The following is an 18,508-nucleotide window of genomic DNA, read 5'->3' on the forward strand; positions in this document are numbered from 1 at the left end:
GTAATATATTATTCTAATATGCTTATTTATTTTATTGGCATATATTTTTTTATTAGTTATCTGCATAAATGATAAAACACCATGACAAGGTAATGTTTAACTTGTATATATTTATTTATTCTATTTATTACATATTATATTATCTCATCTCACACATGGAGCGGCATTTTCCATAATGTCTAAATTCTAAATCAAAATACATTTATGATATGACTTAATATATTATTGGCATAAAACAAACAATATCATTCACATTCTCAAGGAATAAAGATTAAATGGAAAATTTTTTAAATGATTGCACAGCCATCAGTTAGGTGGCGATATGCACCAAGTATGTAAACAACTATTGAACAAAAGAAGAAGAAAGAAACAGCTTGGCACGCTTTTTCTTAGCGTCTGTTTCTATAGTGACTCGTCGATTCATCAATCTGTTGAGAATGCCTTGAGTTTTAACCGGGAACATACTCTGAGCTGAATGAACTTACTCCCAGACGCGTTTTTGGAACCACATACCTCAAGTAAGCAAGGTTTGGGGTTAATCAACAGAGAGTTCAGGGTTTAGTTCATGATAAGTTAACCCTGCTTTCTGGAATACGCCCCTGGTCCTCTCTCATCCTTCACTGTCGTAGCTCATCTTGGTAACACTTTAGAATAAGGTTCCATTAGTTAATGTTAGTTAATGTATTAATCAACATAAACAAACAATGAATAATACATTTATTACTGTATTTATTCATATTCGTTAATGTTAGTTAATGAAAATACAGTTATTCATTGTTAGTTCATGGTAATTCACAGTGCATTAACTAATGTTAACAAGCACAACTTTTGATTTAAATAATGCATTAGTATATGTTGAAATTAAAATGAACTAAGACTTATAAATGCTGTAGAAGGATTGTTCTTGCTTAGTTCTACCAGAAAGACTCGGGAGATAGAGAAATATACAAAGACAAAGACAGGCCTCAATAGACCAACAGAAATAGCTACAATAGGCAGACACAGACAGGCCTCGATAGACCAACAGAAATGCCACGATAGGCAGACACAGACAGGCCTCGATAGACCAACAGAAATGCCACGATAGGCAGACACAGACAGGCCTCGATAGACCAACAGAAATGCCACGATAGGCAGACAAAGACAGGCCTCAATAGACCAACAGAAACAGCCATGATAGGCAGACACAGACAGGCCTCGATAGACCAACAGAAATGCCACGATAGGCAGACACAGACAGGCCTCGATAGACCAACAGAAATAGCCACGATAGGCAGACACAGACAGGCCTCGATAGACCAACAGAAATAGCCACGATAGGCAGACACGGACAGGCCTCGATAGGCCGAACATAAATAGCCACGATAGGCCAGACGCAGACAGCCACGATAGGCAAACGCGGACAGGCCCCAATTGGCCGAACATAAATAGCCCGATAGGCCAGACGCAGACAGCCACGATAGGCAGACGCAGACAGGCCTCGATAGACCAACATAAATAGCCACGATAGGCCTCACGCAGACAGCCACGATAGGCAGACACAGACAGGCCTCAATAGACCAACAGAAATAGCCACGATAGGCCAGACGCAGACAGCCACGATAGGCAGACGCAGACAGGCCTCGATAGACCATACAGAATAGCCATGATAGGCAGAACACAGACAGCCTCGATAGACCGTACAGAAAAATAGCCATGATAGCCAGACACAGACAGGCCTCGATAGACCATACATAAATAGCCACGATAGGCCAGACACAGACAGCCACAATAGGCAGACACGGACAGGCCTTGATAGACCGTACAGAAATAGCCATGATGGCCAGACACAGATAGGCCTTGATAGACCATACAGAAAAATAGCCATGATAGCCAGACACGGACAGGCCTCGATAGACCAACGGAAATAGCCACAATAGGCCAGACGCAGACAGCCACGATAGGCAGACACGGACAGGCCTCGATAGACCGTACAGAAATAGCCATGATAGCCAACACAGACAGGCCTCGATAGACCGTACATAAATAGCCACAATAGGCCAGACGCAGACAGCCACGATAGGCAGACGCAAGACAGGCCTCGATAGACCATGATTAGCCACGATAGGCAGACGCAGACAGACCTCGATAGGCCGTACATAAATAGCCACGATAGGCCAGACGCAGACAGCCACAATGGCAGACGCAGACAGGCCTCAATAGGCCGTACAGAAATAGCCACAATAGGCAGACACAGGACAGGCCTCAATAGACCATACAGAAAAATAGCCATGATGGCCGGACACGGACAGGCCTTGATAGGCCGTACAGAAATAGCCACGATAGGCCAGACACAGACAGCCACGATAGGCAGACACGGACAGGCCTCGATAGGCCGTACAGAAATAGCCATTATAGCCAGACACAGATAGGCCTCGATAGACCGTACAGAAATAGCCAGGATAGGCCAGACACAGATAGCCACAATAGGCAGACATGGGACAGGCCTTGATAGACCGTACAGAAAAATAGCCATGATAGCCGGACACGGACAGGTCTCGATAGACCGTACAGAAATAGCCACGATAGGCCAGACACAGATAGCCACAATAGGCAGACATGGGACAGGCCTTGATAGACCGTACAGAAATAGCCATTATAGCCAGACACAGATAGGCCTCGATAGACCGTACAGAAATAGCCAGGATAGGCCAGACACAGATAGCCACAATAGGCAGACATGGGACAGGCCTTGATAGACCATACAGAAAAATAGCCATGATAGCCGGACACGGACAGGTCTCGATAGACCGTACAGAAATAGCCACGATAGGCCAGACACAGATAGCCACAATAGACAGACATGGGACAGGCCTTGATAGACCATACAGAAAAATAGCCATGATAGCCGGACACGGACAGGTCTCGATAGACCGTACAGAAATAGCCACGATAGGCCAGACACAGATAGCCACAATAGGCAGACATGGGACAGGCCTTGATAGACCGTACAGAAAAATAGCCATGATAGCCGGACACGGACAGGTCTCGATAGACCGTACAGAAATAGCCACGATAGGCCAGACACAGATAGCCACAATAGGCAGACATGGGACAGGCCTTGATAGACCATACAGAAATATAGCCATGATAGCCGGACACGGACAGGTCTCGATAGACCGTACAGAAATAGTCACGATAGGCAGACACAGACAGGCCTTGAAAGACCATACAGATATAGTAACACCACCACCAGTAATTGCATGAATTTACCTGATTAGTTACAGGAGAGCTTGCTGAGCTTCAATAATGGTTTTGAATCAGGTCTGATGTATGATTCAAATGCTTAGGAAGACCATCTGCCCATGATCTTAACAGCTGATGTAGAGATCCCTCATTCAGCTGCTGAAGTAGCTGCCCCAATTCTGAATGAATGGCCAGTAGATAGACTGCAGCTTTGAGAACAGTGGTTAAGTGAGTTCTAAACAGCCTTGGAAAGGGGGCTCCGTTAGGAAAAATAGAGCTGGTGCGTTTTAGAAATTCTAGGTCGGATTTTTAAGAAATTTCACCATGCAGAGAAGGGACAGGATTATTGATTTTAGAATTGTTAAGGTGACACCAGACCTTGCACATCGGTTTTTGAGTGCTTGAGGAGAGTGTGAAGAATTTTTGGTCCGAATCATAGATCTGAAGGAAATGCCGCGAGCAGGATCAAATTGATTGGTTTGAAGTGAATTCCCCTGGAAGCATAACCTGTAGAAAGCAGATAAACACTGCCTCCAGAAGAATATTGAGGTACTTTGAAGGAAGGCCGTAGCAGATGGAAGTAATTCATTTTGCAATATGGGCAGGGTAATAGGCAGACATTTGTCTTTAATTTGTTGGAAGATTTAGCTAACCCCTCAAGTAGTAATAGAACTGAATAACCAAAAGGCTTGAAAATTTGATTATAAAATTTAGCGTGGATTAGATGCTGGCAAGGAGTCTGCGAATAGAGAAATTAAGATTGCGATTTTTTTTTTTTTTTTTTGACAAGAAAGGAGCAACGGTCGAAATTAGAATAGGAACGCAAAAATTGGAAGGAAAAACATTAGAAGCGGACCATGCAAATGTGTAGGCTTGATTGTAGAGGGAGCAACGCCTTAGAAATGTGATTTCCAGCTGACGTAGCACTTCGTTTAGTATTATGTCTGCTAACGGAGGGCAGACTGAAGAATCCGGGTTGGCTGAGGGCACAGCTGTCTGAAAGTTTAAAAGTGTAAAGTGAAAGCCGCAACAGCCGAGTAAGAGTGATGAACCAACACCAGTAGATGCGCGAATATAAACAAGCCTTGATTGTAGCTTAACCCCTTAACTGTCACTCCCCAATTTTTTTTTTTTTTTTAATAATATTAAGTTGAGGTATCAGAGGTTAAGTTTAAAATACGCATAAATCGAATTGACTTACTAGCACACATTGCTAATCTTGATGTAAACAATTAAACATTGTTTGTCTTAGCAATCTTATCAAATTCTGAATATTTCCACCCTGTAACGAATAATTTTCTGATGACGTCAGTTTGACAGCATGAGCAGAACCTACTTAACGCGCCCCTCCGGCCGTTAGTTAGTTATGAGTGATGGGCGGTCACACTGCACTTTTCTCTCCATTGACTTCCATTCATACGCATGCGAATGCGTCGGACCGGAAACGCAAGCTTATGCGAAAAAATTTGCATTTCGCTGCGTTCCAAAGTTCAAGTTTGGTGAACTCTGACCAGGGAATTTGCATAACGTGAGGATGTAGACCAGTAGAAGAGCGATACATTGCTGCATGGCCTCTGTACAAAAATTCAAAAAGGAAGCGCTATATACTTTAGCTGTTGCACAGCGTCCTAGTTTATAATACATTAAAAGATTTATAAAAGAAAAGCTGCATGGTTTGTAGTGTCGACGGGAACAGGTGATACATTGGAATGACAACGTTATATATATATATATATTTTTTTTTTTCTTCTCCCCCTCATCCCCTTAGGGTGTATATATTTATAGAGAGATACAGAGTAACGTTACAATATAATAAAACGCTTTCGACTCCGTTGCAAAAGACACAGTGCTAGCAAACATGATAATCCATCTTGTGATAATTGAGGGGAGACTGTTTTATCTTGCTCCCGCCCATATTCGCAGTGGCGTTCGAAATAATTTCGCATGTTTAAAGTCAAGTGCGACCGCGCCTTGAGACGGAGACCAGGAGTGCAAACAAACCATGCCTGCTAATTAATATTCGGTTTAAACTGGAGATATGTCACTACTCTGAAATAAGGTCAGCAGCAACTCGTGTCACGTGGAGTTATATGCCTGCTGACGGAGCATTGAGCCGAATCTTACCTACGACTCAAAAGAAGGGTCCATATATACGCATCAGCTTGGTAGATCCGGTGTTCATAATTCACTAGCCCAAGAGTAAGCCATGTAAAGATGAGGTGAGAGCAGCGGTTCCCTGCATCTGCAACCATAGAATCCCATTAGAGTATGAACTTTCAGGAATAACGCAAATGAAAGACTGAATAAACAAATATTAAAGCATAGGATTAAAACAGCGAATCTCAAGTGTGCTAGACAGAGCTTTTTTTTTTTTTTTTAAGAAATGCGAAAAATCTTTATCAGTATAAAGATTGTAGCGTTTATGATGAGCCTTAAAGTGCCTCATTACGAAGAAATTCAGAAAATTGCATGCACTATGATCAACATCTTAATTATGCTGTGCAAGTCAATAAACAAGCACGAAACGCCCAGTGTTTTATTTGAACGTGCAAGTATAAATCCTTGCAGAGAATAAATTAATGCCCAGGCGCCGCAAGTGCATAGAACGAAATGATACTTATAATGCTGTAGACTTGTGAAGTGATGGAGGCGAGATGCCGAAGAGACTGGCAGCCTTAATTCTGTCTGCTGGTCCGGAGAAACTTCATTGCTGCAGGTTCACGTGAGCGTACAGATGAATATTTGTTGATTGAGACCAAAGTCTTTTCAGGTGTTGAGACCCAAGCAGCACTGACGCGACATCTCGGAAAGCACCAGCGTTGCCAAGACCGTATTTTTTTTTTTTTTTTTGTGGGTTGCCTTTTCTGTCCTGGGTTTGAGGTGACCCCAATAGTGTTATATATAGCCCCTAGAATGTGAATTCTACCGATAAATCCCTTTTGAACGCGATTGGGCTTTTTTTTTTTTTTTTTTTAAATAGTAGTAACTGGTGGTTTTGAGAACCTGGCAACCCTGGCCTGGAAGCACACGGAACTCCGCCAATGTTCGCATCCTCTGCTGAGAAAAACTTGTAAATCATCCAACACAAACGACTGCAGATAATCACCGCGACACAGAGCTAAGCCAACGATCCCGTGTGCATCTTAGAGGAACGTCGAACTCTAGATAGTTTGCGGGGCACGAACTTAATTACAGCAAGTAGATGAATAAACACAACAGCTTGAGCAAGTACAATCGCGTTGGAATCTGCGGTTGTTGTCGCGTTGGCATCTGCGAACTCAAACATGTGTAAGTACGATCTTTTATACAGGAGTATAAAGACGTGATTGGATAATGATGAAGGTAATTAGTGACGAAGTGATTGAGTCTTCCTGGCAGAACTTAGGCTAAAGCTTCCATTTCATGTTAACGAAAGTAGTTAACTAACATTAACTAATGGAACCTTATTCTAAAGTGTTACCCTCATCTTTTGTATCCTTCCGATCTCCTCCATGGGACTCGAGACCAGTGAGTGGTGCAGGTGTCGCTCATTTCCAATCACTCCACCAGCCTCGATTGATGACTCGATTTTGAATTGGGTTTGCTGTGTTTTGCTAGAGTTAGTATATGTAGAAAAAGGTACTCAGGTATTCAAATGTAGAGTCAGTATTTATTTAACAAAATGTGGTTTTGGCCAGAAAATGTACTATTTGGGTAAGTGTATGATGTAGATGTGTTGCTGTGTTAAGAGTTTAGAAAAAGTAATTTAAGGTTAACTAGACTTACATTGAGCTGTATTTATTTATTTATTTATTTTCTACATTTATTTGAAAAGGACCATGCACAATTTTAACATAAATGTTTTCATTTCATGCATTGTACCGAATTTAGGTCAAAGGTCAAAGGTAGACATAAAAACATAAGACAACAATCTCATAAAATACAGTAATACTTATACACATCCTATCAGAGCCAAAAAAAGAACCATAGATATCGCCCTGTTAAACCACAACCATGTCGGTATTTACAGTTGAGTTAACTATTAGAAATTGTTATAATAAATAAATAAATAATAATAATAATAATAATAATAATTATTATTATTATTATTATTATTTTATTTTTTTGTTTGCATATTTTACCATAGGAACCATGATGAACAAAACATGTCTTTTCAACCCATTCTCACTCCAAAGGCGTCAAAAACCGAAGCATGGTCAAGCGCCCCTAGCGTCACTTTTATGACGCCAAATGTGCCTCTCGGCGTCGACTATCGAAGCACTACGACCTTCATTGCTTTCAGTGGGAAACTTTTGGCGTCAGAATTCGACACGAGGACAGGAGATGTTTATCGCTATGAAATCACGTTCAAGAAGTCTCATTCAGCACACATCGCGCGATACTTGCTATCAGTTCCACAGTTTGGGTGAGTAGTCGTATATACGCTCTTTTAATGCCTTTTATCAAATGTATTCTGTCTTCTTTATTAATCAGATTAGTGCCATATGTTTAATCGCTGTATTATATCGGTCATCCGCGGCTGTCTTTGAGTTTCATTGCGTTTAACCCCTTACTAGTAACCCCCCTTTTTTGTCTTTGAGTTTCATTGCGTTTAAATAAATGAACACAGCTGCTAATTAGTGTGATTAAACTCTATCTGTCACGTGACGTGCCATAGACCTTCGATTCCGTTTTATATTATTATTAATTTCAGGATCAATGATGTAAGTTGTATTTGTAGTAAAATCATGGTAATCACGACACAATAATAAATGAAATGTGAAGTTAAAACACAGTAAATGGGACATTAGTAACTGTAACTGTAGTTTTACTATGATATATTAATAATCAATACAACAATACAATAATCACCAAACCAGCTATGTTTGTATCACTGTAATGCTAGTGTTTTTATGTGCTTTTATATGACAGATATCACAGTAATCATGTGTTCTGTACCATGCTTTTAATACCTTTTAATGTGAATCCAAAAAAAAAAAAAAATCAAATTAAAAATAAATAATAAAACATGTATTTTTCCATCTTGCAGTTCATTCATATCAGTTTATATATATATATATATATATATATATATATATATATATATATATATATATATATATTTATTTATTTTCATATATATATATATATATATATATATATATATATATATATATATATATATATAAATATTTTGCTCACAGATCATTATTAACATTCTGTATATAATTCAATTTTATTTTCTCTCCCCTTTTTTATTATTTATATTTTTAGCTGAAAAGACGTAAAGGCAGTCAGCCCAGTGGTGTTTCTGGAGAGGGATTCCTTCAGAAATGGAGAAGACAGAAAGCTGCGGAGGCAGATATTTGCAGCAGTAAGTCTGTGATAGTTTGTCTCTTTTATCAAAAATTCCTGCTGTTATAATTTGTACAGCATTTGTTGTTTCTTAAACTGTTGCACTGTCCAAATACCCACATTTGCCATCTTTTCACTTGACCACTTGATTACTTATTTGACGTCTTTCCTGTATTTGGCCTAGTGTTCGAGTGAGCATGATGACCACAAGTGTGTGTCAAACTTTTCATGACCTGATGACTGTGTTTCCCAATCCTGATCCTGGAGAACCCCAGCACTGCACGGTTTTGGCGTCTCTCTTATCTGCCTTGGAGTCTTCACTGATGAGCTGATGAGTTGAATCAGGTGTGTTTGATCAGGGAGACATCTCAAATGTGCAGTGTTGGGGTTCTCCAGGACCAGGATTGGGAGCCACTGCCTTATGGGACACTTATGTGTTTAAAGAGATTTTTAATATCTAATTATCAATATTTCACATACTGTACTAAACACATCACAGTCTTAATAATCCAGTTTAACACTTGTATGATATTGTACAAGCCCCAGGACGGTCTCATCTGACACTATCAAAAGAATTCATATGACTATAGCTTGTTATTAATTACTTGCTTTCAATAATGGATTCATTTAACATTTAATTTTACAGCATCTTTACAGAGGCTGCTTTTATGGTCTAAACAAAACACAGTGTAATGTATAAGTTGAATGTAATGTAATATTTCTGTTTTACAGGATTGTTTGAGGATAACACTGCAGTTCTCCATCATGCACAAGGACTCACCTCGTTAACTCTTTATCCCCCACACACACAGATATGGTCCCTGGATCAGTGATTAGACTTTGCAGTGGTTAGATTTTTGCAGAAGATGTAACTTTGTTTTATTTATAAGCTCATAATGAATACATTACAGAACCAGTGATGAAAACAATAGTTAAAAATAGTATTTTTCGTATTGATAAAGCATTTTGTTCTCTTTTTCAAGCTTCATACAGTGAACTTTTTAGACTTTAATTAAGAGTTTTAGTAAAGGAGATATTCATACACAGTCATCCCCTAGCTCCAGTCATGAAGTGAATTCATGATGTTATTGTCAAAGCTAGCAGGTGTTTGTTTTCCTGAACACTTTCTCTGTCTTCCATTGTTCAGACAATCAGTGTTTATTTGATGCTGTGCTGATTGAGTTTTATAGATGATATTGCACACTTGACATGCATGTCTTCATGGTGTTTTTTTGTGAGTTTGAAACATTTACATTGTGTTGTATAACATTTTGGTCAATTTAATTTTTTTAATAAAATTGATCTTTTTCCAGTGTTCTCTGAAAGACATACTGTATTTACTGTTTTGTTTTTTAATAAAAGCATTTTCATTTGCATACTGAAAATAGTTAATGTTTACAACATAACTGCCTTTTTATTCTTTATGGTGGCAAAAACGAGCTTGGTGACAGAGGATGCAGTGTAGTAATTTGGGCATGTTGTCTTTAAATGAGTTTGACATATCAATAAATAATGGAAGATCCTTACAAAAATATGCATGTTTATTATGCTTTATGTATTTATTTGTTCATTCATTCATTCATTAATTTATAATTTCTGTTTTTATTCCTAGGGTTCAAATGGTAGAGAATGGTAAATCACAGAAACACAAATGTGAACAATTTTAACTTTAAAACACAATGTTATATACAATGTAAATTTTAGAAGCACGTCATTTGATTAGTAAATATATTTGTCTTTGGTCAAAAAAAGAATATATACAAATCTTAAAAATGTGTCTTATATTTAATAAGAGGAATCTATCTGTTGGATACAACTGCGACTGCTGGGCATGTGCACATCAATATTGCCCAATTTTTGTCAAGCTGAACAACGGAGGAAGGTGAAGACGTTAATAAAACAGAATCTAATAAGTAGCAAGCTTAATCTATTGTTAACCGAATCTATCCCTTCAGCCGAAAAACGAAAGACATCTGTCATACATGGATAAGGAAGTGTGACGCTGCTGCTCAGCTTAGATGTCATTGGCTATGACTTTTCAGGACAGTCTGTGGTTGGACTATCTTTTAACCCATATTAAACAGCGCATCATGTTAAAAAGTATGTTTTGCTGCTATCATCACATTAGTAATATATTAAGTCAACAATGAAGTGTTGCTATCTTGAGAAAAATTACATCTTTAGCGAGATCCTAATCCTAACCCTAAGCATAACTTCAATGAACTACAAAAAACAGCCCCCTAGTGTTGCCTTTCTATAGATAGAACGACGGAGGCTTGTGGGTAATGTAGTTTAAAACTTTTTATTAACGAAACTAAATAAATTATTTATTTTAAGGTAAACTGGATATCTAAATATGTTTATTGTGCAAACATCTGTGATATATTTGAGAGGCAGGCTGAAATGTGGTATTTTACAGTGAGCAATATTTAAAATGCTTTTATGCCAGCTTTCCACTTATTTCTGAAAACTGAGCTCAACATTATTTTATCAGCATAGCATAAGTAATAATCCTGCCCATTTTCTCTTTGATATGTTAATTGGACTCTGATTTACAGCCATTTGAAATGCACAGTTTTGGGCTCTTCCGGGGGGTGCTACTGGGCCCCTGGGGGTAGCAGGGCAGTAAAACCTACATATATGTATTCTCCTCATCATGAACAACAAACTGAGCTGAGTCACATTTATATCTGACAGTTTTCACAGTCCTCTGTTTTCTATTCTATTCATCATGGCTATTATACCTTTTGACAGGACATTGTGAGGCCATCTGATGAAACATGGAAAAATTAGAAAGAAATGATTTAATAATGAAAATAATAGATTATTTCTTTGATTTTTGAAGTAAATGGCAAGAAATATAATGGATGAACCTGCAACAACTTGCCATTATCTATTCCCCACTGTAAAGCAGTAATCAAGGACAATGTATACACATTGTGATACTTCACTATTACACAAGGACAAATTCATGCAGTGCTAAGAATATTAATTTATATATATATATATATATATATATATATATTAGCATTATATATAACTAATTAGCCGAAATCAGTGTAAAAATGTCCTCCTCACCCCCGTATCTTGCTCCTCAGGTGCTGGACATCAGTAATGTGCGTGCTCTTGGTTTTAATGCAGTACAAGATCCACGTTGATCATTCCTGCTACATTCTCAGTTATCCCTTAAGTGTTTGTAACAATAAAGCCCATGGCACCATCTTGTAATGCAGAATAATTAATCTTGTAACTCCCTGTATTTCACAAAAAATTTGCATATTTGTTACTAAAATATAAAAAAATACTTTCTGGTGTACTGATGTCCCAGATGTTATTAATCCGATCAAAAATGTTCATGTCTTAAATAAAAAAATAATCCCAATAATTAATATGTCGTTTTTCCAAGTCTAAAATAAACACATATGAGCCTACCTAGTAAAATGATGTATTTACCAAGAATCTTCAGAACACAATATTCACCATTTTCATTTTATTGAAGCATAGACTATAAAGTTGATAAAGTAGCATCAAGACAAATAAGATTCAATGAAAATAATTATCATCAAAGATACATTAACCTCATATATAAATCAGTTCCCACGGATGAGTGATGAAATGTCCTTAAAAGTCACACAGTCCCATCCAGTCAACTGTGATACAGATCATGTGATACATATAAGACATGTGATACTGTTCCAGAAAATAATGATTCCTTATCATCACATCTAAACTGGTTTCATCTCCCCATCGCGTTCTTCTTCTCTCGTGTCTGGAAACAGTTTGTGGTTGATGTCCAGCACTGATGTGGTGTAGCTTGTTCTCAGCCAGAGGATCTCTCAGTCCTAACATCCCAGACCTGGTCAAAGTGAAACACACAATGCAGAAGAAGTTGTTTAATGGACAGAGAGCGCAGCTTATGTTCTGTGTGGTTTTAGCAGGGTGAGCAACTATGACCCTTGTAGTACTGTACACTTACCATTCTTCAAGCTGCTTTAAGACCTTTTGAGAAGCTTTTTCTCTGAAGAGAATTTACCACATCCTCTTCTTTCTCTCCTTTCAAGAGCATCACTTGGTCAAAACCCCTCATTTGGCTGATGAGATCATCTGTACAAATAAAAATACTGCAATAAATATGTCATTCTGCAAGAATTAAGAAAAAGTTACAGAAGCAAAGGTCTTGCTCATGAGACTGCATTAGCATGTGTAGTTCTCAGAGACTCTAGAATTCATCTGTTGTTGCAGTAAATGTGTTTTCTTCCTCTAGAATCTTTCTCCAAAGTTCCTGACTTCTCTTACAAATGTGTTTTAGTCTGTGCAGTGTAAGGCCTGGCTTCAAACCAATCAACTATCAATTCACAATTTATAACATAACATTTACAAAACAATGAAATAATGTCAATTGGTGTTTATATCAACTAAACCAATTTCATGATACTTGTCTGCTTTTAAAACAGGTGGTGTGTTTTTAAAAACATAATATTAAAAATGTCCAGTCACACTTTGCTAACATGCTGTAATTGTAATAGTATAAAACGAAATCAAAGCTGACATGACCAGTTCTGTGAGAGATCATCATAAAATGTTGTATAACATTGCTTCAACACACACATACCAAAGGACTTCTGTTTGTTTGAGCACAAGATGGCCGTCTTCATTTCTCATCCTGAGCAAATAATTTCCTTGGTCTTCCTTCTCTTCTGTGAAACAAGAAAATCTCTACTTACTCTCTGTGCAATTAATATTGCTCATTAAACATAATTAAGTTAATTTAAAGTAAGATTCAGACCAGAGCATTTGATGAGTAAATGTTGATTAAAAAATATTCTAAACAAATGTACCTGGGAAGAGCTGATCATGGCAAGATTCGCTGAGACTCAGTAATAGCTCTTTTAGGTTTTAGGAAGGTTTGTGAGGGTTGGCTCTTAAAATAGCTGTTGAGCTCGATATTTTAGACCTGAAAAAGAAGAACAGCATTATCTGGAAAAAATCCTGTAAGACAGAAGGAAGGACATATTATTAATTACGTGCAGCTTGTACATTACACCTCTGTAAAGATGCTGTATAATTAAATGTTAAATGAATCCATTATTGAAAGCAAGTAATTAATAACAAGCTATAGTCATATGAATTCTTTTGATAGTGTCAGATGAGACCGTCCTGGGGCTTGTACAATATCATACAAGTGTTAAACTGGATTATTAAGACTGTGATGTGTTTAGGGATCATTTTTAAGACTTTGACCCTGTCCAGATACCCAAACTTGCAGTCTTGGCCACTTGAGAGTGTGTGTACGTGACAGTGTGTGCACAAGACTGTCCCCGGTCTTAATAATGCCAAAGCACAGCGTCCTTAACACACACTAAACCTCTCCAATACTGCTCCGGAGCGCTATACAAAGCTTAGTGTATCCCATCATGCATCATGTTTTGGAATAAATCGTCAGACTTTTTGCCGAGATCTCACAAGAGGTCATGGAAAGCTGTCCAATGTACAGTATGTGAAATATTGATAATTAGATATTAAAAATCTCTGTAAACACATAAGTGTCCCATAAGGCAGTGGCTCCCAATCCTGGTCCTGGAGAAGCCCAACACTGCACATTTGAGATGTCTCCCTGATCAAACACACCTGATTCAACTCATCAGCTCATCAGTGAAGACTCCAAGGCAGATAAGAGAGACGCCAAAACCGTGCAGTGCTGGGGTTCTCCAGGATCAGGATTGGGAAACACAGTCATCAGGTCATGAAAAGTTTGACACACACTTGTGGTCATCATGCTCACTCGAACACTAGGCCAAATACAGGAAAGACGTCAAATAAGTAATCAAGTGGTCAAGTGAAAAGATGGCAAGTGTGGGTATTTGGACAGTGCAACAGTTTAAGAAACAACAAATGCTGTACAAATTATAACAGCAGGAATTTTTGATAAAAGAGACAAACTATCACAGACTTACTGCTGCAAATATCTGCCTCCGCAGCTTTCTGTCTTCTCCATTTCTGAAGGAATCCCTCTCCAGAAACACCACTGGGCTGACTGCCTTTACGTCTTTTCAGCTAAAAATATAAATAATAAAAAAGGGGAGAGAAAATAAAATTGAATTATATACAGAATGTTAATAATGATCTGTGAGCAAAATATTTATATATATATATATATATATATATATATATATATATATATATGAAAATAAATAAATATATATATATATATATATGAAAATAAATAAATATATATATATATATATATATATATATATATGAAAATAAATAAATATATATATATATATATATATATATATATAAAATATTATATATATATATATATATATATATATATATATTAAAAAAAAAAAAAAATATATATATATATATATATATATATATATATATATATATATATATATATATAAACTGATATGAATGAACTGCAAGATGGAAAAATACATGTTTTATTATTTATTATTTATTTTTAATTTGATTTTTTTTTTTTTTTGGATTCACATTAAAAGGTATTAAAAGCATGGTACAGAACACATGATTACTGTGATATCTGTCATATAAAAGCACATAAAAACACTAGCATTACAGTGATACAAACATAGCTGGTTTGGTGATTATTGTATTGTTGTATTGATTATTAATATATCATAGTAAAACTACAGTTACAGTTACTAATGTCCCATTTACTGTGTTTTAACTTCACATTTCATTTATTATTGTGTCGTGATTACCATGATTTTACTACAAATACAACTTACATCATTGATCCTGAAATTAATAATAATATAAAACGGAATCGAAGGTCTATGGCACGTCACGTGACAGATAGAGTTTAATCACACTAATTAGCAGCTGTGTTCATTTATTTAAACGCAATGAAACTCAAAGACAGCCGCGGATGACCGATATAATACAGCGATTAAACATATGGCACTAATCTGATTAATAAAGAAGACAGAATACATTTGATAAAAGGCATTAAAAGAGCGTATATACGACTACTCACCCAAACTGTGGAACTGATAGCAAGTATCGCGCGATGTGTGCTGAATGAGACTTCTTGAACGTGATTTCATAGCGATAAACATCTCCTGTCCTCGTGTCGAATTCTGACGCCAAAAGTTTCCCACTGAAAGCAATGAAGGTCGTAGTGCTTCGATAGTCGACGCCGAGAGGCACATTTGGCGTCATAAAAGTGACGCTAGGGGCGCTTGACCATGCTTCGGTTTTTGACGCCTTTGGATGGAGAATGGGTTGGTCTTTTGTTTTCTTATTTGATTTATCCATCAGAAATATTATTTTGAAACAGACTCATATTTACCCATTTTACTTAAAATGTGTCATTTGGCTCCTTTAGATTTATGTTATAGCCAATTGCTCTGTAGCTTTTTAAATCTCCATAGAGATAAGGCACAGATAACACTAATCATAATTTAATAAAACAAAATATAAAAAAATTATCATACTTGTAGTCATCGCCCACTCATTTTTATTTTATTACCATTTAAATTTGGAAGCAATTAGACTATTCTTGAGGGATATGCTTTTAATATTTTAATTCTATTTTAATTAGATGCTAAAAAGCGATGCATTAATTATTCATGCAGGTTTTCTTTCAAGCATCCCTCCTATGCTATACTCTGGTACACATTTACATGATTATGTGAATGCATGTTTATTACCACTAAAAACACAACCTAATGTAGTGCATCATGGTTTAATAATAATAATAATAGTTTGATTGATGGCATTGACACACCTGTGGTGTTTTGAACTGTGCTGATAAATGCCCCTTTGTACCCTCAAACTGACAGCTTCTACTGCCTTCTATAAAATGTGAATAAGCAGAAGTCAGTGTCGAACAGTTAGCTTGATGACATGTCATTTATAAAATGCTTTTCATTCAGAATGCCTTCCCAGTATGTTAATTGCAGATGCAGTCCTATGAATCAGACTAGGGTTAATATGTCTCAGTGGTTCACAATAGTGATATAGCAGTGACTCTTCAGTTTATATAAATGAAGCTTAATAGTGCTTTATAAAGCCAAGAAAACAGAAATGGGGAAAATTCAGCTTAAGAAATGCTCATTTTCACTCAATATCCTGTTAATCTTGAGTACCTATAGAGTAGTACTGCATCCTTCATAACTCCAAAAAGTCTTTAGTTTTATCATATTCATAAGAGAAATAGTCTGTACCGATTTTTCCCGGAAAAACACGAGTGGCTGGAGGTGTGACGTGTGGGCGGAGCTAAAGAATCACGAGCGCGAGTAGGCTTTTGCGTTGAGAGCGTTTGGAAGCTGTGACATTACCGTGAGGAAAAAAAAACATCCAAAACAAACCATGGCTAACAGTCAGATTCAGCGTATATTTATGATCCAGAATCAGATCCAGAGGCTGAAATTTAACAAGAGCAGCATCAGCAACGACGTCTCTATGTGGTATGTACTGAAACTGTATATATTTGCTTAGCGGTTTTGGAAATTGACTAAGTTCCACTTTATGTTGTCTTTTTTTTTTTTTTTTGAGCTGTACATGTGGAAAGTGCAGTTTGATGACAACATCGCATGTTGCCGATAGCTAAGTTAACAACACAGAGATATTTGAAGCAGTTTTACTCACCACAAGCGGTTCCAACACACGGTCGTGACCCTTTTTCGTTGGGACTGCATTATCCTTAAGAAATAAACGATGTGCAAATCCGGCATCAAACTGGGCCTTGTTTGTAAAACAAGCATCTTCGAAATGCAGGGAACAAACAAAAACACTTGCACAGCTCTGTTGATGCTCTTTAAAAATAAACTCCATCCACTGGTCCCTTAATGCTGTTTTTTTTTTTTTTTTGGTAATCTGTGCAGGGTTGTCTTGCCCTGGCAACCAAAAACACACTTCTTTTGTGACAATTCGCTCTCGCTCTGATCAGTGAATGTCTCTGCTGTGCTCTGCTCTACGGGAGCGCGCGCTTCCGGCAGACGTGCCCTTAGGACCCATATTAGGAAATTCAGCTCCATCTAACGTCACACCATACTCGAAAAAAACTTTCCGAAACTTGTGACAAACCGGAAGAGGAATTTTTGGAACAAAAATACTCCTTCAAACGTACAACTTAATTTTTGAATCTTTGTCCATGTTTAGCATGGGAATCCAACTCTTTAACAGTATAGAAAACTCAGTATGCATGAAATAGCATTTCACCCCCCCTTTAAGGTGGTCAAACTTGCTCTGGTCTGTCCTATGCACCAACTAAACATATATCAAATATATCATCCATCACTAACACAGAGTAGTGGAAACAGTCACAGGGCAGTGACTGCACATGTAAAAGCCATAAAAAGTAGAGGGATGAAAGGGAAAGATGAAAGAATCTAAGGCGTCTGCACTATGCTGCTCTCTTGTCATGCTGATTTATTACTGAAGTGACCAATGAAATTCTTTGCAAAATGTGATTTTGTATAGGAATGAAAAAAATTACAAATAATTTCAAAAAAATGTAAATCTATTTTTCTTAGACAGCATGAACTCTCATTCTTCTCCTGAGCAGAGAATCTCCGTAATTTCACACATTTCTTATAGAAATTTAAGAGATCTTAAACTATGCTCCGTGTTATTTAATTAAAAAGTACTTATAATATTTAAACTTTAAGTTTTTATCTATGATTTATATTTGATTTAATTTCGGCTTAATTTCAAATAATGAAAATTATTTTTAATAATTTCCCTTTAGTTTTAGTTAATAACATTGTCCCTTAAAACCAAATTATTTGTATATCTCATTTGTTTAATTTATTTATCCTAATTAAGTTTTAGGAGAACCACTGAAGACCAAATTTATATTTCAGACAGGGAACTCCATTAAGCCTCCTGAGCTATGAAAATTATCCTTTGGGTTCATTGATTTCTCATGACCATGGCATAATTCCAGTCTAATCTAATCCTCAATCTGCCACTC

At 37.0% G+C, this 18,508-nt stretch overlaps 1 protein-coding gene and 3 long non-coding RNA genes across 6 annotated transcripts; 2 read left to right on the forward strand and 2 right to left on the reverse strand.

Moving 5' to 3' along the window:
- Window positions 1-897: 897 nt before the first annotated feature.
- LOC128018598 (uncharacterized) lies at window positions 898-3,287 on the reverse strand. Its single transcript, XM_052604206.1, has 2 exons — window positions 3,148-3,287; window positions 898-2,534 (listed from the first exon to the last, which is right to left on the reverse strand). The coding sequence occupies exon 2, from the start codon at window positions 2,513-2,515 to the stop codon at window positions 1,514-1,516; it is 1,002 nt and encodes a 333-aa protein (XP_052460166.1). The 5' UTR covers window positions 2,516-2,534; window positions 3,148-3,287; the 3' UTR covers window positions 898-1,513.
- Window positions 2,418-3,296, forward strand: LOC128018616 (uncharacterized). The gene is made up of 3 exons (XR_008184926.1): window positions 2,418-2,534; window positions 2,902-3,024; window positions 3,148-3,296. It is a non-coding gene; the product is annotated as an uncharacterized LOC128018616 (long non-coding RNA).
- Window positions 3,297-7,382: 4,086 nt separating this feature from the next.
- Window positions 7,383-10,179, forward strand: LOC128018611 (uncharacterized). Of its 2 annotated transcripts, XR_008184921.1 has the most exons (4): window positions 7,383-7,630; window positions 8,479-8,578; window positions 8,744-8,904; window positions 9,292-10,179. It is a non-coding gene; the product is annotated as an uncharacterized LOC128018611 (long non-coding RNA). The 2 variants fall into 2 exon arrangements; XR_008184920.1 differs by lacking the exon at window positions 8,744-8,904.
- A 1,855-nt stretch (window positions 10,180-12,034) lies between these two features.
- Window positions 12,035-15,796, reverse strand: LOC128018610 (uncharacterized). 2 transcript variants are annotated; one of them, XR_008184919.1, is made up of 7 exons: window positions 15,566-15,796; window positions 14,514-14,613; window positions 14,188-14,348; window positions 13,398-13,513; window positions 13,172-13,256; window positions 12,536-12,663; window positions 12,035-12,415 (listed from the first exon to the last, which is right to left on the reverse strand). It is a non-coding gene; the product is annotated as an uncharacterized LOC128018610 (long non-coding RNA). The 2 variants fall into 2 exon arrangements; XR_008184918.1 differs by having other exon boundaries at window positions 13,398-14,348.
- Window positions 15,797-18,508: the final 2,712 nt, after the last annotated feature.

The sequence above is a fragment of the Carassius gibelio genome, chromosome A8 (genome assembly GCF_023724105.1).
Source record: "Carassius gibelio isolate Cgi1373 ecotype wild population from Czech Republic chromosome A8, carGib1.2-hapl.c, whole genome shotgun sequence".
NCBI lineage: Eukaryota > Metazoa > Chordata > Actinopteri > Cypriniformes > Cyprinidae > Carassius > Carassius gibelio.